The sequence below is a fragment of the Urtica dioica genome, chromosome 6, assembly GCF_054948205.1.
Source record: "Urtica dioica subsp. dioica isolate 48M chromosome 6, U.dioica_male_clone48M_v1_H2, whole genome shotgun sequence".
In the NCBI taxonomy this organism is placed as follows: Eukaryota; Viridiplantae; Streptophyta; class Magnoliopsida; order Rosales; family Urticaceae; genus Urtica; species Urtica dioica.
In genome coordinates, this window is record NC_142761.1 from 13,742,282 (window position 1) to 13,764,815 (window position 22,534).

General features: G+C 37.7%; 1 protein-coding gene across 1 annotated transcript; it reads left to right on the forward strand.

The window, feature by feature from the left end:
- The first annotated feature begins 4,015 nt into the window (after nucleotides 1–4,015).
- On the forward strand, nucleotides 4,016–21,475 carry LOC149393425 (uncharacterized). The gene is made up of 5 exons (XM_089618021.1): nucleotides 4,016–5,540; nucleotides 15,525–16,458; nucleotides 16,577–16,664; nucleotides 16,736–17,251; nucleotides 21,353–21,475. Exons 1-5 carry the CDS (start codon nucleotides 4,016–4,018, stop codon nucleotides 21,473–21,475), a joined length of 3,186 nt encoding a protein of 1,061 aa, XP_089474147.1.
- The last annotated feature ends 1,059 nt before the right edge of the window (nucleotides 21,476–22,534 follow it).

Below are 22,534 nucleotides of genomic sequence, written 5' to 3' on the forward strand. Positions count from 1 at the left end.
GCAATCTAAGGGTCAAATGACTATTGACCTCAGTACGACTATTAGGAGAATCTATGATGTCTGGTTATGGGGCATTGAGAGTTGGATACTCTATAGTTCTTCTATGTATCTTCCGAAGGAACTAAATTGACCAGTGCACTTCTAGAGACAAGATAACACTAGGAGAAAAATGACATTTAGAGGCGGCAAGTAATTTAGAGGCGGAATTTTCGCCTCAATTTAGAGGCGAAATTAGTGATATAGAGGCATAATTCCACCTCTACGTACAAAACAAATATTAGAGGCGTAATTATACATTAGAGGTGGATTCCCACTTCTAAATATCCAAACAAAAATATTAGAAGCGAAAATTTCCGCTTCTAAACTTACAAAATTTTTAGCCTTTCATAACACATTCTTTAATTATTTTATGTCCAAATTAAAAAAAAAACAAAAATTATATGGCCACTAACCCAGTTAAAAGACTTCACTTTTCTCTCACCATATACATCGGCACACACATATAACCAACGCAAGACTGGTTCTTCCTCATTTCTCTCTTAGCAAACAACCCACTCTCTCACTCTCTCAGAACATGGACATCTATAAATCGATCGACCTTAGCCACGTTCTCTTCTCCGTCTCATCTACTTCTTATCTGCCTTACCTTCTTCTCTATCACTCTCCCTCCATCAATTTAATCTCTCCCCCGTCGCCGTAACCGTCGCCGTCACCGTCGCCCTCGCCTTCAACGTCATCAGGTATGCTAACCGCCTCTAACTATCTCACTTATATTTCTTTGAATCTCATCTAACCCTCTCGATCTTCTCCCTCTTTTTTTGACCACCTTCGGCCTTCCACAGCCCCGCCACCATCGTCCCTCCACAACCCCGCCGCAATCTTCCTTCCAAAGCTACGCCATCTCTCTCCCTCAGATTGAGAGTATTTCAATTTCTGAAACCTCTAGAGTGTCAATTTTCTTTTCGAATTTTTTTATATTCGAGTTATTTGCATAAATAATAAGCAGCGATTTGAGTTGTTTAGACTGGTTGTTTTAAAGTGTTTATCTCTTGCCTAAATCTGAATTTTATACTCTTTTTTTTTTTTATCAAATTTGGTTCGAGATTACACTTGGGGATTTTTCATTTTTATTCACTCTGTCTACTCGGGAAATACTAGACAGCCCGCAGTGCCTTCTCCCCCATTTTTTTAATGGCCTAGTTGGTTTTTATTCACTCTCTGACTCATGCTCTATTCCTGTACTTGAGATTAGAAACTTAAACTTAATGTATGATTACTTAATGAGATTAGAAACAGTGAGTTTCCAGACTTTAGCTTAGACAAAGAAGCTTCCACTAATTTAAATATATTCGTGACTACAATTCTTCTATGAGGGCTTGTGTATGTTAGTGATTTATATTCAGTCTTTCATTTACCAATATTGATTTTTCATCAAGACACTGATTAAACGTGAAGGATGTTTTATGGTATATTATATAAGTATATGATTAAGGAATATGATATTCATCAAGCCTTCTGATTGTTCCACATGGTACTTTTTTAATTATTAATTTTTTATTAATTACTTTGGTTTTGTTACTCATAATTTTTAAGTTATACATATTTGAAAATTGTTAGCATACGCAAGACCTCATTTTAGACTTCGATCGTCCCCGCTTGCAGCCTCAGCGATGTTAGGCTAGATATAAAATACACAGTAGGTCATGCAAGTTATATATATAGATAGATAGATATAGAGAGAGAGAGAGAGAGAGAGAGAGAGAGAGAGAGAGAGAGAGAGAGAGAGAGAGAGAAAGAGAGAGATAATAGACGTGCATTGACGTGCAAGGAAGCGCCCATTCGGTGGTCTTTCATGGCGGCCTTGGTCACTTCAGTCCTGATCGTCGACACCGCTTTAGGGCACGCTTTTGCGTAGTAATTTGTTGATAATTGAGCTGAGGCTGTTTCTGAGTGCACTAACATTATTGCAACAATCAAGAAGCTGATCGCAGTCGATTTTGAGATCAATGCCATATTGACAATAAATGATGTTTAGGAAGAAATTAATTAAGCTAGACACGATATCGAGTACCAATTGTTGGAGAATAATCAGTGTATTTATAGACGACATGGTTGTTTTCTTTATTTTTTTGGTCAATTTTGTTGATATTGTTCTTTTGCAGCATGCTCAGAAAAAGTCAAAAGCTTGTATGCTCATTTTTCTTATTTCTGTTACGTTTCATAATTATAGTATTATTTAACTAACCATCATTTTGATCAGTGTGCTGCGACAAAACGTTACATTGTGTTGTGTGAACCTTTCTTAGTGGGGAATCTGATTAGTCAAAATATTTTCTATTTATCTATTTTTTGGTAACTTATATGCAAGCCTTTTGAAAGTTTCATATTTTTTGGTTTCCGTTGCGTTAAGGTTTGTGCAAGTTCCCCAACTTTCAGAATCTTCTACTCGCAAATGCTGAAGCAGAACTAACTACAAGAGCTTCAAAGTCTCTAGAAAGCCAAAGGTTAGTGATTAAGTAAAAAGCTAGAGAAATTATATAAATTTAATCCGAGTTGTTCATAACATCTTTAATTGGACTTTGCTCTATACCTATCTAGTATGTCCGTTTCAAATTCAAAGTTTTCGGCTCTCTTGCATGCTGAGTTTGACGGCCTTGATTTTTTTATTTTTTATTTTTTAAAAAATCAAACCCAAAATCAAGAGGCAGAAATATGAGAATAAGATCACCAACTATGTCAAATATTTTACAGCTATTTTTCTTTCCTCGCATCCTCCCCAGCTTTGGGGTGTAAATGATTGATTATTATTAAATGTCATATTTTTCATTGTACTTACAGCACAGGTCCATATATATTTGGGATTTAGACACAATTGTCTTATTTTGAGCAGTAGACATATATATAAAAACTGAAATTTCATCAGATTGAGACTCCGTGAAATCAATCCTTACGTGGTGAAGGTTTGACTTCCTTCGATACGAGTGTACAATTATCCTGTTCCCACCCAAGTCTCCAGTGAATCCAACATGTAAAGGCTGACACCATTAAACAAAAATGTCCAAACTTTAAAGATAATGTCCTTTATAAACCGACAGCCCTTGTAATAACTATGCAATTTGTTTTGAAGAAATGAGCTACTGACTATCACCATTTTTACAAGAGTACAGAACTGTTATTGTCTGTTCATGTGTTACAAGTGCGATAATCATTAACACAAACGATAAACCTATGGCCATATCAATACTATTACTCAATTCCACTAGTTCACAGTTTTCAGCTTCATCTTAAAAAAAAACTAACCCGAAGATGGGAAAAAAAGATCAAGTTCTGCATTATCTATACACAATGAACTGTATAAATTATGAAATTTCATGTTACTTTGATTTTTTTGTACTCTTAATGTATAAATTATACATATTAAAAATTGTTAGCATATTCATGTGTATCAATGATAATCTTCTATATATCTCAGTTAGCTTTATTGTTCGTCTTTTTCATTTCAGACTTTGCTTGTAACCTCTCCCTGTCCTCGCTTGCAGCCTCAACACGTTCGTTCTCCCATTTGTTTGTCTTTGTTGCAATCGGTTAGTTTCCTTTCAGTTTTTGTTTTAAATAAAGTTTCCATTCAGTTTACTGGATAGTTAATTATATGTAACCTGTTAGTTTATATAGCTGGGTAATATAGTTGTTAGTTTAGATAATTTGTAATATTGTATTAGTTCTAATAATTAGTTTATATGTAATTTTTGAAGTTAGTTCAAGTTAATATATTTCAAGTTAGTTAGTTTGTGAGTTTTGTAGTTGATGTTAATATTGAAATTAATGTGATTGAAGTAATTATAATAAGAATTTCTACTATACATAGAAATACGTGAAATTACTAATGAGATTAGAATTTAAACTCTTCCAAACTTCTATATACTTTCTATGACATGTTTCAAAGTATAAGTTTCATATCTCTCCCCTCTATCTACTCCCTCTCAACTTTTTTCTCTTTCACCTCTCGTTCAGCGAAATGGCAAATCCAAGTCGAGATTGGATTTTTGAAGATAATCGGTTGAGTCTTGAGTTTAAGACTGGTGTAAATGAGTTCATGCGTCGTGCACGCTACCAAACAAACATCGAACGGAAAATTAAGTGCCCTTGCAAGAATTGCAACAACGCGAGGTATCATAACTTGGTAGTTGTTAAGACCCATCTATTGTGCAAGGGATTTACGCAACACTATACACAGTGGATTCACCATGGCGAGTCGCAACTTCCGCATGTTACCAAAGAGGAGAATTCTGCTGATGAAAATGATGTTGGAGGGTTGCATGACGCTCTACATGACATTATGAACCATGACGATTTTGACGATGTTGTCGATCCAACCCGAAGTGATCTTCGCGAAGAAGAGCAAGTTGAAGATCTCTTTGCCGAGTTGGAAGCAGAATTATACCCTGGGTGCAAAGAGTTTTCGTCTCTGTCATTTCTGGTTTCTCTAATGCACATTAAAGTAATGAACCAATGGACAAACGCGTCGTTCACTCAACTTCTTCAGCTGTTAAAAAAGTCTCACCCGTCCGGAAACAGAATTCCCGATAAATATTACGAGGCAAAGGCAAAGCTCAAACGCTTTGGCATGAGCTACGAGATGATCGATGTTTGTCCGAACGATTGCATGTTATTCCGGAAAGAGTTCGAGAAATCCGACTTATGTCCAATTTGCAATGCTAGTAGATGGGTGTTGAAAGATGGAGGTAAGAGAATACCACAAAAAATATTACGGTATTTTCCTTTGAAAGATCGATTGAAAATGTTGTATGTTTGTCGACACACGGCTCTTGAAATGCAGTGGCACGAGAAGGAACGTGTCAAGGAAGATGGCGTATTACGACATCCTGCAGACGGATTGGCGTGGAAGAAGCTACACGAAAAATACCCAGAATTTTCTTTGGAGCCGAGGAACGTTCGACTGGGACTCGCCGCCGATAGTTTCAACCCATTCGGTGAAAAGAGTTTGTCATACAGTATGTGGCCTGTGGTTTTAACTGCTTATAATTTGCCACCTTGGTTGTGCATGAAATCGTCATACCTTATGTTGACGCTCCTTATTCCGGGCCGCTTCTCACCTGGAAAAGACATAGATGTTTTCTTGCAACCTCTTATTGAAGAGTTGAAAGAATTATGGGTAAATGGAATACGACTACGAGATGGAGCTAACAAAAATGAAGTATTCCAGATGCGTGCCGCACTACTTTGGACAATCAATGATTTTCCAGCACGAAGTAGTTTATCTGGATGGAGTGGACAGGGGTATTATGCTTGCTCCACGTGCAACATCGATAAGCCTTCAATGGGTATTAGAAGCCGAGTCGTCTACTACGACCATCGTCGATACTTGCCAGATGGACATCCGATGAGAAAGAGCAAGCACTACCAAGTACGCACAGAGAAACGAAAGCCGCCGAAGAAGTTATCCCCAAGCGACATACTTGAGCAATTGAGATTCGTTCGTACACCGACACCAGGAAAACACCCTGAATTTGGAGGGAAGAAGCAAAAACTGTTGGAATTGATCTAGGGTTTAAGAAAAAGATTAAACGCTTCGGGAAGCGGAGGAATTTTAAAAAATTTCTTTTCAAGTAAAAGCAGTTTTTACTAACCTAGACAAAGAAGCAAGTACATGTAATTAAAAATCAATATGAGCTAAGAGTTTACTAACCTTTCTTGAAGCTTGAACTTTGAAGAAGCTTTTGGAAAGTTCGCAACGCTCGTCTCCCCTCGCAGCACGTCTCTCTTTCTTTCCTCGGCACCTCGAGCAACCACGAAAGTTTCTATCACTAAATCACTCGAAATAAAGGAATCAGTGAGTGGGCACTTTTAAACACTACGACTTAAGAACAAGTCTTGAAGTCGCAGAGCTAAACACTAGGTCGAGTGAGGACCTAGGTGCCAAGACAAGAAAAAATCGAAAATAAACTAGAGAGAGAGAGAGAGGATTTTCGGCCACAATGTCTAGAGAGAGAGTCTCTCAATCTCTAACTTGTGTGGAATGAATAAAATGAAGGGAATGAGGGTCCTATTTATAGGAGAGGGGTTGGCCTTGGAAAGAAGTAGTTTCCTCTTATTTTCCAAGCCTTTATGAGCAATCTTTTATTACCCATACCTATCAATATAGGCGCCCATCTCATACAATCCACAAGGGATTAGTTTCCTCTTTTGTTTCCCTTCTTGGTTGCCTTGGCCGATTCTCCTTGTTTCCTCATAGAGGAAATTTGTTTCCTCTTTTTCTTTTGGCAAGTATCTTGATACATTTATGCACAAAATATTCTCTTTCTCTTGGGTATTTTGGGCGCCCATCTCTCATCTAGAAGGAGCTTCTAGAAGCTTCTTCATTTGTTCATGACAACATGAGAAAAGCCCATTAAGAATTTTCAATAAAATTCTTATGAAATGAAATTAATCCACAAGGCCCAATAAACAAGTTATGGCCGAGTGACATTAAGTCATCAAATGAACTTGTCAAAAAATTTATTGACATTCATTTCATCATATGTCTCAAAAGACAAAAATACCCTTTTGACTATTTTCGTTCTCGTTTTGACTTAGCTTCCAGTTTAACTATTCCTATCGATGTGATTCGTGACAGTGACCTCATGGACCCAAATGAACAAAGCTTGAGCTAAACGCTTGGACTCAAAAGTTCACAAACCTTTTCCAAGTTTAGCTTAATGCCAACTGACTCCACTAAAGAGTTGACACTGAAAATCTCTCGGTTCAAATGAATTTATTTTCTACTCAAGAATTCGACCTAATTATGATGAGCGGATCCACTGAATATTATCTATGTTTACCCTTCATGAATGTCATCAGCTAGTCGGGATTTACTAAATTACCATTTTACCCTTCTAGCTGTTATTTCCTCAACTCCTTTGTCGCTTGTGAATAAGTTAGAAACAATGTATTGACGAGGAGCTAACAAGTCACATTGTTTCATCCAAAAGAGTCAGGACTCATTTTGGACACTGGCCAGTTCATTTATTCACACTCCAAGGAACAAAGCATGAGGTGACATACATTGCATTTCAGCAATCTTGTACATGAATTCCATATCTATGAGAACTTCACAAAGTTACTCATGACAGACTCACAACTTAGTACTTCACCAATAGGCCTTGTTCGGAATCACATAGTGAGTCCGAACTTTGACTTTCTCAAATGAGAATACTAAGGTGTGAAATGGCATGTCTCATTTCAGGATTAAGGTAAGCATGATGCAATTCATACATAGTGACTTCGAGACATAAGAGGTTAAATGGTTTGTTCTTATATTGTCTCTAGAAGTGCACTGGTCAATTCAGTACCTTCGGAAGATACCTAGAAGAACTATAGAGTCCCCAACTCTCAATGCCTCATAACCAGACATCATAGATTCTTCTAACAATCATACTGAGGTCAATAGTCCTTTGACCCTAAGATTGCGAATATATCGTTTTAAGCAAACTACGAAGAGTTTGTTCATGCAAATCTACATTTGTCTCTTCGTAAGTTGTTAAGTTTGTTTATGGACTAAAAGACTAAGGTTTTATCATAAAGCTTCATACAAAGAAAGAATGAATGAACGTTTCAACTTTATTAACGAATAGATAGGCAATTACAAGCAAGAGTCTTCATGAGACTTTATTACATCAAATGTACAAAATAAAGACTACAACTCTTCTTGTGGGCACCATTGACAACAAACTCCCACTTGACTCAAAGAAGGTGTGTGTAGTCCTTCATGCCTAATCCCTCACGATGTTGGTCGAAGACCTTGTTCGCTAGGGCCTTGGTGAATGGATCTGCCAGAGATCTACTTCACCTCCACGTCTCCGCGTTGCGCGATCTCTCGAATCAAATGGTATTTCCTCTTAATATGCTTAGAGCGCTTATGGCTTCTAGGTTCCTTTGAGTTAGCGACAGCCCCACTATTATCACAATAAAGGGTCATGGGCTCGTCGACGTTTGGAACAACTTCCAAATACTTAAGGAATTTTCTAAGCCATACAGCCTCTTTGGATGCTTCACAAGCAGCCACATATTCTGCTTCCATTGTGGAGTCAGCAATGCAAGATTGCTTAATACTTCTCCACACAACAGCTCCACCATTAAGGATGAACACAGATCCCGAAGTGGATTTCCTGGAATCCTTATCCGCTTGAAAATCGGAGTCGGTATATCCCGTCATAGTCAGGTCAGTACCTGAGTATGTAAGCATCAAGTTCCTAGTTCTTCGAAGATACTTAAGAACATGCTTAACAGCAATCCAGTGCTCGGGTCCAGGGTTCGATTGGAAACGGCTAACTACGCCAACGGCGAAACAGATGTCAGGTATAGTGCAAAGCATAGCATACATGAGGCTTCCTACGGCAGAGGCGTAAGGAATCTTCCTCATGTCTTCAATCTCTTGTGCAGTCTTGGGAGACTTGTCCTTAGAGAGTGAAACTCCATGCCTAAAGGGTGTTTGACCCCTCTTGCAGTCTTGCATCGAGAAGCGATCCATCACCTTATCAATATAAGATGCTTGAGAGAGCGACAGGGTCCGGTTTTTCGTATCTCGAAAGATTTGGATTCCCAGAATGTATGCGGCTTCTCCTAGATCCTTCATATCGAATTGCTTTGCCATCCAGACCTTAACCTCAGATAACTTACCTACGTCATTACCAATGAGTAGTATATCATCGACATATAGTACCAGAAACACAACCTTGCCTTCGTGTATTAACTTGTAATCACAAGGCTCATCTATTGACTGTTCAAAGCCAAAGCTCTTTACAGTTTCATCGAATCTAATATTCCATGACCTAGATGCTTGCTTTAGTCCATAAATGGATTTAAGCAACTCACAAACCTTGGTCTCTTGACCTTTATCCACGAAACCGTCTGGTTGAGCCATGTAAATGCGCTCGTCAAGATTGCCATTCAGAAAGGCTGTCTTGACATCCATTTGCCAGATCTCATAGTCGAGAGCTACAGCTATGGATAGGAGTATGCGGATGGATTTAAGCATCGTGACTGGCGAGAAGGTTTCTTCATAGTCAATCCCTTCTTGTTGGGTATAACCCTTCGCCACAAGTCGTGCTTTGAACGTCTCGACGTTCCCATCAGGACCCCTTTTCTTCTTGTATATCCACTTACACCCTACGGGTTTAATCCCTTCAGGAAGGTCTACAAGTTTCCAGACTTTGTTGACATACATCGAGTGCATTTCAACTTTCATGGCGTTAAGCCAAAGGTTTGATTCAGAACAAGCCATCGCTTGGCTATAGGAAACAGGGTCATCCATGTCGGAGACGGCTACAAGAGAGTCTCCATAAGACATGTACCTGTCAGGCTTTTGAGTAGCCCTCCCTACTACGTCTAAGTACTACTTGACGAGATTCTGATGAGTCAGGTTGTGTTTCAGTTGGGGTAAGAACAGTTCTTACAGATGAGGTAGAAGCTTCCTCACCCAACTTTTCTTCAAGCACAATTTTGCTTCTAGGTTTTGCATCTTTCATAAAGTCCTCCTCAAGGAAACGAGCATTCGTGCTAACGAAAGTCTTATCGTCCTCGGGACTATAGAAAGTAAAACCTTTGGTTTCCTTTGGATATCCCACAAACAGGCACAATTCTGACCTACTAGCCAACTTGCTAGTCTTTTGCCTCAGCACGTGTGCAGGGCAACCCCAAATTTGGATGCGGCCAAGATTCACTTTACGGCCAGTCCATCGTTCATAAGGAGTACCAGGAACCGTTTTGGACGGAACTTGGTTCAGAATATAGGCGGCTGTTTCAAGGGCATATCCCCAAAAGGAAAGCGGGAGTGATGAGTAACTCATCATTGATCTAACCATCTCCATAAGAGTTCGGTTTCTTCTCTCTGACACTCCATTTTGTTGAGGTGTGCCAGGTGCGGTAAGCTGAGAAGCGATACCTTCTTCTTTAAGAAAGTCATCGAACTCTCCAGACATATACTCATCACCTCGATCAGATCGAAGGGTTTTGATCACTTTGCCAGTTTGCTTTTCGACTAAAGCCCTAAAGACCTTAAATACGTCAAAGGTCTCGGATTTGTGTTTGAGCAAATAGACAAACCAATATCGTGAGTAATCATCGGTGAAGGTAACGAAGTATTCGTATCCTCCACGTGCCTGTTGGTTGAGCGGACCACATACATCAGAATGTACTAGTTCCAGCAACTCAGTGGCTCTTCGACCCTTATCAGAGAAAGGTCGCTTAGTCATTTTTCCTTCTATGCAGGATTCACAAGTAGGTAGTGAACCTATTGCAGAGGCTTGGAGTGGACCATCCCTCACAAGTCTCTTAATCCTTTCTAGACTGATATGACCAAGTCTTAAGTGCCATAGGTGTGTTGATTTTGTTAGATCGGAGGATTCAGAAAGTTTGATCCTCTTTGGCTCCCTAATTAGATCATTATCTATTTCGGTGTCTAAAAGAGAAGGTTGAGTGGGATAGATGTAGAAAAGAGCATTCTTCATACATGCATCAGTGACAAAAGAATTATCAGGAAACGAAATACGAATTCCATTCTTAATGAACTTTAAACAATAATCTTGCTCACGAAGACGAGCAACGGATATTAAGTTCTTCCCAAAGGTAGGAACAAAATAAACATTATTCAAGTTTAAAGTGCGGTCTTCAAAAGATAGCGTCACGGATCCCACAGCCTTTGCAGACACCAGGCTCCCATCACCCCATTTGAAACAGAACTCGCCTTCCTCTAAGCTTTTGGTTTTCTTGAAACCTTTCAAGGAACAACAAATATGGTTAGTAGCAGCGGAGTCAAGAATCCACGTTGATACATTATCAGCTACTAAGCATGCTTCAGTAACTAGTACAATACTATGTTCCTTTGCTTTGAGATAGGCAGGACAGTTCGTTTTATTGGCCTTGTGAGGTCTCTTCTTAGTTCCAGAGGCGGAGGCTTTTTGCTCAGTAGCATATGCCTCTCCTTGATTCCTCTTTCTCTTATTGAGACCTACAGCAGTGTGAAGCTCCTTCATAAGCTCAGTAACAGTGTACTTTAGCTTTGTAATGGAGTAGTTCAGCATGAAGGTATCAAGAGACTCGGGGAGATTTTCTAAGATCATATCTATGATATTCTTCCCATCAATCTCAGATCCTAGGATTTCCATTTCATTTAGGTAACTAATGATCAGCATCATATGGTCCCTAACAGGAGTCCTAGCCTTCATGCGACAATTCATAAACTGTCGGACTGCTTGTAGCCTTGTCTGACGCCTTTGCCCTCCAAACATCTCAAGGAGATTGTAGAGCATGTTAGCGGCAGTCTCGATGTCACGATGTTGCTCTTTCAGCATATTGTTCATAGATGCCAAGATATAGCACCTCACAATCTCATCGGATCGAAGCCAGGCCGCTAAGGCGTCATTGTCCTCTTGAGTTGAATCATCATTCGTCAGAGGAGGACACGGGGTGGTGAGTACCCATTTGTGCTTGTTAACGGTAGGTATTATGTCGAGGTTACGTTTCGAATCTACGTAGTTTTCGTTTTCGAGTTTGATCGAGGAAAGAAAGATTGAGAGATGGTTGAGAGACATATTGCCTATATAAGTTGAAACAAGTTTATGATTAGTCTTTGGTTTAGGATTTAAGTTTTATTAAGACTTTTATAAAATCCAAAGGTGTTATAAACCAAACGATAATTTTACTCCCTCAAGAGAAGGCCGCAAAAAATCTCATTTTATAAGTAAATGACACATCATTAATGCTAAGCCAAGATGTCAATACATCAGCTTTGACTAGCCACCTTGTAAATTGGTTTGATCACTCATATCCTTTCGCAGAGCCTCAAGGGAGGATTACTAGGGATTGAGCCTAAGTGTGTAACCAACCACTTAGTCCAAAAGATCAGCTTTGAAAAACAATCCCCCAAGGGGAGGCCTTGTCATCATTGCATCACTCTCGGACGTAGCTCATTGAGCAATGATCGAGGCAATAACGCCTTGGAGTACTCACATTTAAGTGAGGGTCGCAAGAGCGGCTCTTAGTCCCACGTTATTGCATCTTTCATTAGTGTTGGGGATCGTGGGTTACAAACAACGAATATAACCCTCCCACTTAGTTTTTGGAGTTGGTTCATGGACTCTTATAATTTCGGAAACAGATTTCCTAGTTAGAGAGCGACAGAGCGGACAACTAGAAGAGAATCCTAGATCGACATGTTCAGAGCAGTATTAGTGCATAAAGGCACAAGGTACATACTCGATCTTTTCCTATTTTATATTTCGGGAAAGTGCGTTAGGGAAGTGTGAACTTCAACTCACTCGAACACTTGAAAGTTTGAGATTACACATCCTTTTATTTTTCGGCTTGTCTACAAGGAGACCTCCCACTCAAATTTTCAAGAGCATATAGATTTTGAACATATGTGATATAGATATAGTTTTGAAAACATTTTGAAAATTTATTTGATTTGGATGACAAAATATTTTCAAGTTTGAAAGTGAAAACGGTTTTTCAAAATTCAAACTAGTTTTGTGAAAATTCAATTTCAATTAAACTTTCAAAAATCAAAACATTTTAATCTTACACATCATGTTTATAATCATATGAAAAACATTTTTGCTCAAGAAAATTTTCTCATTAGAGTTCTATAACTCATGGTAGTGGGGTTTGAAAATCCGGATTTCTAAAAAAACTGGAGTTTCAGACAGCCGCACACCTCGGAGTAAAATCGCCATATCTGGCGGCTCCGATGTCCTTTTCAGCCGAAAATGGTGGCATTGGACAGAGAACAGACAGAGCTTTAATTTTATTCAAGAATCATTAAATTTAGATTTCTGAGCAGAGAGTTATGCCACTTTTAATGCGGGTTTACTCCAGCTTGAAGAAAAAGAAATAAATTAAAGCTTGGTCCTTTTTAGGTGCGAAAAAGAATCAAGTGTAACGGAACGTTTTAAGATGTTGTTTAAAGCTTTTATTTGTGTTTTATTAGCAGGGTAATAACATAGAATAAAAGAAATAACAACTTGCATAAAACGATTCAAATAAACAAACGAAACTAGCAAGACAATATAACTAGTCACAAAATTTTACTCGAAATTTCTCAAACCTTTAAAACACGTTTTTCAATATAAAAAATTAAAAACTTTTAGAACTGATTCTAATGTGTTTTAAAAACATCCCAAACTCATAGAAAATCAACATGCTTTTTAATTTAAAGGCAAGAGCAATAAATTAAAAAAAATCTAAGATTACAATTCTAACTTGTCACAAAATTAGTAAACTTTCGAAAACGATTTTCAAGCTCATAATTTTAAAAACATGTACATGCTAATCTTTGACCATAGCTCTGATACCATTTGTTGGAATTGATCTAGGGTGTAAGAAAAAGATTAAACGCTTCGGGAAGCGGCGGAATTTTAAAAAATTTCTTTTCAAGTAAAAACAGTTTTTACTAACCTAGACAAAGAAGCAAGTACATGTAATTAAAAATCAATATGAGCTAAGAGTTTACTAACCTTTCTTGAAGCTTGAACTTTGAAGAAGCTTTTGGAAAGTTCGCAACGCTCGTCTCCCCTCGCAGCACGTCTCTCTTTCTTTCCTCGGCACCTCGAGCAACCACGAAAGTTTCTATCACTAAATCACTCGAAATAAAGGAATCAGTGAGTGGGCACTTTTAAACACTACGACTTAAGAACAAGTCTTGAAGTCGCAGAGCTAAACACTAGGTCGAGTGAGGACCTAGGTGCCAAGACAAGAAAAAATCGAAAATAAACTAGAGAGAGAGAGAGGATTTTCGGCCACAATGTCTAGAGAGAGAGTCTCTCAATCTCTAACTTGTGTGGAATGAATAAAATGAAGGGAATGAGGGTCCTATTTATAGGAGAGGGGTTGGTCTTGGAAAGAAGTAGTTTCCTCTTATTTTCCAAGCCTTTATGAGCAATCTTTTATTACCCATACCTATCAATATAGGCGCCCATCTCATACAATCCACAAGGGATTAGTTTCCTCTTTTGTTTCCCTTCTTGGTTGCCTTGGCCGATTCTCCTTGTTTCCTCATAGAGGAAATTTGTTTCCTCTTTTTCTTTTGGCAAGTATCTTGATACATTTATGCACAAAATATTCTCTTTCTCTTGGGTATTTTGGGCGCCCATCTCTCATCTAGAAGGAGCTTCTAGAAGCTTCTTCATTTGTTCATGACAACATGAGAAAAGCCCATTAAGAATTTTTAATAAAATTCTTATGAAATGAAATTAATTCACAAGGCCCAATAAACAAGTTATGGCCGAGTGACATTAAGTCATCAAATGAACTTGTCAAAAAATTTATTGACATTCATTTCATCATATGTCTCAAAAGACAAAAATACCCTTTTGACTATTTTCGTTCTCGTTTTGACTTAGCTTCCAGTTTAACTATTCCTATCGATGTGATTCGTGACAGTGACCTCATGGACCCAAATGAACAAAGCTTGAGCTAAACACTTGGACTCAAAAGTTCACAAACCTTTTCCAAGTTTAGCTTAATGCCAACTGACTCTACTAAAGAGTTGACACTGAAAATCTCTCGGTTCAAATGAATTTATTTTCTACTCAAGAATTCGACCTAATTATGATGAGCGGATCCACTGAATATTATCTATGTTTACCCTTCATGAATGTCATCAGCTAGTCGGGATTTACTAAATTACCATTTTACCCTTCTAGCTGTTATTTCCTCAACTCCTTTGTCGCTTGTGAATAAGTTAGAAACAATGTATTGACGAGGAGCTAACAAGTCACATTGTTTCATCCAAAAGAGTCAGGACTCATTTTGGACACTGGCCAGTTCATTTATTCACACTCCAAGGAACAAAGCATGAGGTGACATACATTGCATTTCAGCAATCTTGTACATGAATTCCATATCTATGAGAACTTCACAAAGTTACTCATGACAGACTCACAACTTAGTACTTCACCAATAGGCCTTGTTCGGAATCACATAGTGAGTCCGAACTTTGACTTTCTCAAATGAGAATACTAAGGTGTGAAATGGCATGTCTCATTTCAGGATTAAGGTAAGCATGATGCAATTCATACATAGTGACTTCGAGACATAAGAGGTTAAATGGTTTGTTCTTATATTGTCTCTAGAAGTGCACTGGTCAATTCAGTACCTTCGGAAGATACCTAGAAGAACTATAGAGTCCCCAACTCTCAATGCCTCATAACCAGACATCATAGATTCTTCTAACAATCATACTGAGGTCAATAGTCCTTTGACCCTAAGATTGCGAATATATCGTTTTAAGCAAACTACGAAGAGTTTGTTCATGCAAATCTACATTTGTCTCTTCGTAAGTTGTTAAGTTTGTTTATGGACTAAAAGACTAAGGTTTTATCATAAAGCTTCAAACAAAGAAAGAATGAATGAACGTTTCAACTTTATTAATGAATAGATAGGCAATTACAAGCAAGAGTCTTCATGAGACTTTATTACATCAAATGTACAAAATAAAGACTACAACTCTTCTTGTGGGCACCATTGACAACAAAAACGTGGCGAAAGAGAACTAAATTGGACCAAGAAAAGCATTTTCTACGAGTTGCCTTATTGGTCTGATTTGTCGTTGAAGCACAATTTAGATGTGATGCACATAGAAAAAAATGTGTGTGAGAATCTTGTCGGGACTTTACTAAGTATAGATGGGAAGAATAAAGATGACGAGAAAGCAAGGAGGGATTTGATGGACTTAAAAATCAAATCGAGTTTACACTTGGAGAAGCACGGGAATAAATGGTACAAACCACAAGCAGCATATACTATGAGTCAAGATGACAGAATACAGTTTACAGATTTTCTCAAGTCTGTCAAGTTCCCTGATGGACTTGCTGGGAATTTGAAGAACAATGTAACTGCTGATGGAAAATTGACAGGGCTGAAATCTCATGATTGTCACGTGATCATGCAAAGGTTGCTGGCTCCTGGTATTCGTCCTTTTATGACAAAGCCAATTCGAGAGACGATTGCTGAGCTTTGCAACTTTTTTAAGCTCATAAGCTCTAGAACGTTGCGAGTGGATGATCTTGAGAGAGCACGTGATTCCATCATTGAAATCTTATGTAAGTTGGAGATCATCTTTCCTCCTGCATTTTTTACCATAATGGTTCATGTGGTCATGCATCTACCTGAAGAAGCTTTGAATGGAGGCCCGGTCCATATGAGATGGATGTACCCTTTTGAGAGATATCTTGGAACTTTAAAACATTTTGTGAAGAATAGAGCCAAGCCTGAGGGCTCTATCGCTGAGGCATATGTTATAGAGGAAGCTTTATTGTTCTGTGCAAGGTATCTAGAAGACCAAAAGAATGACCCCGAAACTAAAGTACACAAGCTCTCAATTTTCCAGTCGGATGAGTGTAAGCCTTACGGTGCCATGAAAATTGTACGATTGGATGAGAAAATGAGAGACTTAGCAGAGTGGTATGTATTGACCAATTGCTCTGAGGTGGATCAATACATGACGTAAGTCTCATTTTGAATAATGTTCATCTTATTTTTATCGTCTCATGTGGAACTAATTAATTTTGGTTTAAGTCAGTGAACATTGGAATCTTATGGAAGCAGAAGGGCGACATGATGTTGACGAGGCGCATAGGAAAGAATTCATAAAATGGTTCGGGGAAAAGGTATGGACGTGTTCCTTATAAATGTTGACGTATTTTGTATATGAACTAATTAATTCATATTTTTTAATCAGATTTATGAGCTTAAGGTAGCGGGGTCTGATGTGTCTGATGAGCTTTATGCGTTGGCTACTGGGTCATATCATACCGCTCAATTTTATCCAAGTTGCGAGGTCAATGGGGTTAAGTTTATCACTTGTCATCGTAATGATAGACTGACCACTCAAAATAGCGGTGTATGTGTACCAACAGATGAGTTCAATTTTTATGGACAAATGGAGGACGTCATTGTGTTGGATTATAGATATGATTGCCGCGTTGTATTATTCAAGTGTAATTGGTTTGGGGACAAGCATGATGCAAAAAATAGAGTACGCAAAGATAGGATTTTCGGAACGACGAGTGTTTATGTGGCGAAAAAATGGTTCACAGATGAACCGTTTATACTCGCAATTCAAGCAAAACAGGTGTTCTATTTAAAGGACCTTCATAATGGTCGTGAGTGGAAAATCGTTGAAGATTGTAATCATCGATTTTTGTGGGATCTTCCTGATATTGATGGCCCTTCTTCATCAACAATTTCATTGTTGGTACAACCGTCAGATTTTGAGACATGCCATATCACAGCTTACGTATTCTCATTCGAGAAAGTCAGAGTTCGGACTCACTATGTGATTCTGAATAGGACCTATTGGTGAAGTAATAAGTTGTGAAGATGTCATGAGTAACATTGTGAAGTTCTCATAGATATGGAATTCATGTACAAGATTGCTGAAATGCAATATATATCACCTCATGCTTTATTCCTTGGAATGTGAATAAATGAACTGGCCAGTGTCCAAATTGAGTCTTGACTCTTTTGGATGAAACAATGTGACTTGTTAGCTCCTCGTCAATACATTGTTTCTAACTTATTCACAAGCGACAAAAGAGTTGAGGAAATAACAGCTAGAAGGGTAAAATAGTAATTTTGTAAATCCCGACTAGCTGATGATATTCATGAAGGGTAAACATAGATAATATTCAATGGATCCACTCATTACAAATTAGGTTGAATTCTTGAGTAGAAAATAAATTCATTTGAACCGAGAGATTTTCAGTGTCAACTCTTTAGTGGAGTCAGTTGACATTAAGCTAAACTTGGAAAAGGTTTGTGAACTTTTGAATCCAAGTATTTAGCTCAAGCTTTGTTCATTTGGATCCATGAGGTCACTGCCAGAAATCATATCGAGTAGGAATAGTTAAACTAGAAGCTAAGTCAAAACAAGAACGAGACAAGTTTTACGAAAATTATCAAAAGGGTAATTTTGTGTTTTTGGACATAGCATGAAATGAATGTCAATAAATTTTTTGACATGGTCATATGATGACCTAAATCACTCAGCCATGATGTGTTCATTTGACCTTGTGGATTAATTTCATTTCAATGAATTTTACATGAAAATTCTTAATGGGCTTTTCTTATGTTGTCATGAACAAGTGAAGAAAATCTAGAAATGCCTTCTAGAAGGCCTTCTTGGCTTCCCAACCCAAAGGAAAAAAAAGGTGATTATTTTGTGCATAAATGTATCATGATACTTGCCAAATAAAAGAGGAAACAAATTTCCTCTATGAGGAAGGTGGGATTTCGGCCAAGGCTAAGTGGGAAGCAAAATAGGAAACAAATCCAAGGCTTCTAGAAGCCTTATTTGGCCGTGTGACTCATGTGGAGAAGGAGGGAATATTTGCTCATGAATATGTGATATTCTATAGAAGAGGAAACTACCTTATTGAAGGTGAAACCTCTCCTATAAATAGAGCCCTCATTCTTCACATTTCATTCATCCCAAGTTTTAGAGATTGAGAGCTTCTCTCTCTAGCTTAGCCGCCCCTTCCCTCTCTCTCTAAGTTTTCTTTCGTTTTTGTTTTGGCACCTAGGTCCTCATTTGGCCTAGTTATTGGAATTGATCTAGGGTTTAAGAAAAAGTTTAACGCTTCGGGTAAGCGGCGAAATTTTAAAATTTTATTTTGACAAGTAAAACGATTTTACTAACCTAGACAAAGAGCAAGTACACATAGATAAAACTATTATGAGCATTATAAATTTACCAATATTTTTAGAAGCTTGAACATTTAGAAGCTTTTGGAAAGTTGCAACTTTCGTCTCCCCTCGCAGCACGTCTCTCTTCTTTCCTCGGCAACACGAGCAACCACGATAGTTTCTATCACAAGAATCATGCGAGAGAAAAGGAATTAGTGAGTGGGCACTTTTAAACACGACGACTCGAGAACTAGTCTCAAAGTCGAAGAGCTAAAAACGCTAGGTCAAATGAGGACCTAGGTGCCAAAACAAAAACGACAGAAAACTAGAGAGAGAGAGAGGAGAAGTCGGACAAGTCTAGAGAGAGAAGCTCTCAATCTCTAAAACTTTGGATGAATGAAATGTGAAGAATGAGAGCTCTATTTATAGGAGAGGTTTTACCTTCAACAAGATAGTTTCCTCTTCTATAGAATATCACATATTCAAGAGCAAATATTCCCTCTTTTCCTTCATGAGTCACACGGCCAAGATGCCTTCTAGAAGGCCTTGGATTTGTTTCCTCTATTGTTCACTTCTCCCTTGACTCTTGTTGGCCGAAATTCTTGATGCATCTTGATGCAAATTTGTTTCCTCTTTTTCTTTTGGCAAGTATCTTCATACATTAATGGACAAAATAATCTCCCTTTTTCTTTGGGTGATGGGCGGCCAAGATGCTCTCTAGAAGGAGCTTCTAGAAGCTTCTTCATTTGTTCATGATCACAACATGAGAAAGGCCCATTAAGAATTTTCAATAAAACTCTTATGAAATGAAATTAATCCACAAGGTCCAAATAAATTAACTTGGCCGAGTGGATGTGAGTCATCATATGACCATGTCAAAAAATTTATTGACATTCATTTCATCCTCTGTCCAAAAGGACAAAAATACCCTTTTGACAATTTTCGTAAAACTTGTCTCGTTCTTGTTTTGACTTAGCTTCTAGTTTAACTATTCCTACTTGATATGATTTGTGACAGTGACCTCATGGATCCAAATGAACAAAGCTTGAGCTAAATACTTGGACTCAAAAGTTCGCAAACCTTTTCCAGTTTAGCTTAATGTCAACTGACTCCACTAAAGAGTTGACACTGAAAATCTCTCGGTTCAAATGAATTTATTTTCTACTCAAGAATTCAACCTAATTTGTAATGAGTGGATCCATTGAATATTATCTATGTTTACCCTTCATGAATATCATCAGCTAGTCGGGATTTACAAAATTACCATTTTACCCTTCTAGCTGTTATTTCCTCAACTCCTTTGTCACTTGTGAATAAGTTAGAAACAATGTATTGACAAGGAGATAACAAGTCACGTTGTTTCATCCAAAAGAGTCAAGACTCAATTTGGACACTGGTCAGTTCATTTATTCACATTCCAAGTAACAAAGCATTAGGTGATATACATTGCATTTCAGCAATCTTGTACATGAATTTCATATCTATGAGAACTTCACAAAGTTACACATGACATCTTCACAACTTAGTACTTCACCAATACGTCGGGATTTACAAAATTACCATTTTACCCTTCATGAATATCATCAGCTAGTCGGGATTTACAAAATTACCATTTTACCCTTCTAGCTGTTATTTCCTCAACTCCTTTGTCGCTTGTGAATAAGTTAGAAACAATGTATTGACGTGGAGCTAACAAGTCACACTCTTTCATCCAAAAGAGTCAAGACTCAATTTGGACACTGGCCAGCTCATTTATTCACATTCCAAGGAACAAAGCATGATGTGATATATATTGCATTTCAGCAATCTTGTACATGAATTCCATATCTATGAGAACTTCATAAAGTTACTCATGACATCTTCACAACTTAGTACTTCACCAATAGGTCCTGTTGAGAATCACATAGTGAGCCCGAACTCTGACTTTCTCAAATGAGAATACGTAAGCTGTGATATGGCATGTCTCATTTCAGGATTAAGGTAAGCAAAATGAAATTCATATGTAGTGACTTCGAGACATAATAGGTTAAATGGTTTGTTTTTATCTTGTCTCTAGAAGTGCACTGGTCAATTGAGTTCCTTCGGAAGATACATAGAAGAACTATAGAGTATCCAACTCTCATAGAAGAATGAATGAACGTTTCAAATTTTTATTAAATGAATAAGCAATTACAAGCAAGAGTCTTCGTGAGACTTTATTACATCAAATGCACATAAATAGACACTACTACTCTTCTTGTGGGCACCATTGACAACTTCATGTAACTCAGTTCAATACAGAGACTATGAGTTGATGAATGTTTAATAAATCTTAATAAATAAGAAATAACACTTTCGATACGAATAACTTATAAATGTCAAAACTTTATTTTATTAATATTTCAGGAGAATTTACAAAAGCACCTTCTCGTGGGTAAGAATTCCTAACCGTTTATCGCCGAACATGGTTACCGATTCTCTCGTGTACTTTAATTACTGTTTTTTATTTGATTGTTTGTTTATCACCTTAACTAAAACAGCCTAAAAATAATTAGTTGTTTAACGAGTTCTTTCACCCAGTTGTTGAACAACCTTCTTAATCACGTTAAGTAATTTCAATTGGTATTAGAGGGGGTCACTCGATTTACTGAGTGTCATCTGATTTGTCTACTAACATGTTTTTGAGATGAAGATGAAGGAAGGACATTGTATTGGCCGACATCCACTGTTGGAAAGACACAATTATGGGTATTGGAAGGCGAGGATGAAAGCTTTCCTCAAAGTTGTTGATGATAAGACTTGGATGCATATGTAAAGGGATGGACTAGTTCGACTCATCTTGATAAGGATGGAAAAGTATCTGATCTTCCTCAAGACAAGGAGACTGAAGATCATGACAAATAAGCCATGGGAAACTCTAAACCTATGAATGCCATACTCTCTCCTATTGTCCAGAACATATTTAAGTTTATCTTCAACTGTGAAGTTGCCAAAGATGCATGAGACATTCTGCTTGTTACTTGTGAAGAGACTGACAAGGTCAGATCTCAACGTCTCCGAATGCGCACCACCGAGTTTGAGAATCTTAAGATGAGACTATTGCTGAATTTGGTGCTACAATTTATGACATCTCTAATGAAGCATTTTCTTTGAGACAACCTATCTTAGATGCTAAACTTGTGACTAAAGTGTTAAGATCTCTCCCAGATAGATTTGACATGGAGGTCGTTGCCGTGGAAGAGACTCATGATTTGAAGAATATGAAACTTGATGATCTCTTGGGATCTCCCAGAGAACCTTTGAGATGAATTTTAATGTGAATGAACCGTAAAAGAAGACCAAGATATTTGGTCTCAAAGATGAAACTCTGAGATTGAAGATCAAGGTGATATGTCAGATCAAATTGCTCTTCTTGCGAATAACTTTGTAAGATTTATGAAGGACAACAATGTACACCAACTTATCAGAATAAGAGAGATAAAAATCCTCAGAGGAGGAACAAATTTGTAAATAATGGAAATAACATAGAGGAGAAAAGTCTAATGGAGTCTAGTATTGTGATGACCCGACTATTCTGACCGTCTTACTTATCTTACTTTTTAAAAATTTAGAAAATTTGAGGTAATTTTTTTTAAACATAACTTAAAATATAAAGTTTGAGAACTCATGACCTAAAATTAAATTCTCATTTAAGAACTTGATGAACGAAAAAAACCAAAAAATCGAAGTTGCATAATTGAAAATTAAAACCGAAGATACGATTGTAAATAAATACCATAACCTTTAACGGAATTGGAAAGCCCAAGTTAAACCATGAAAAATAAAACCTTGGGTTTGGATACCACAGTCATAGTCCTTAACCAATTCTAGCCAC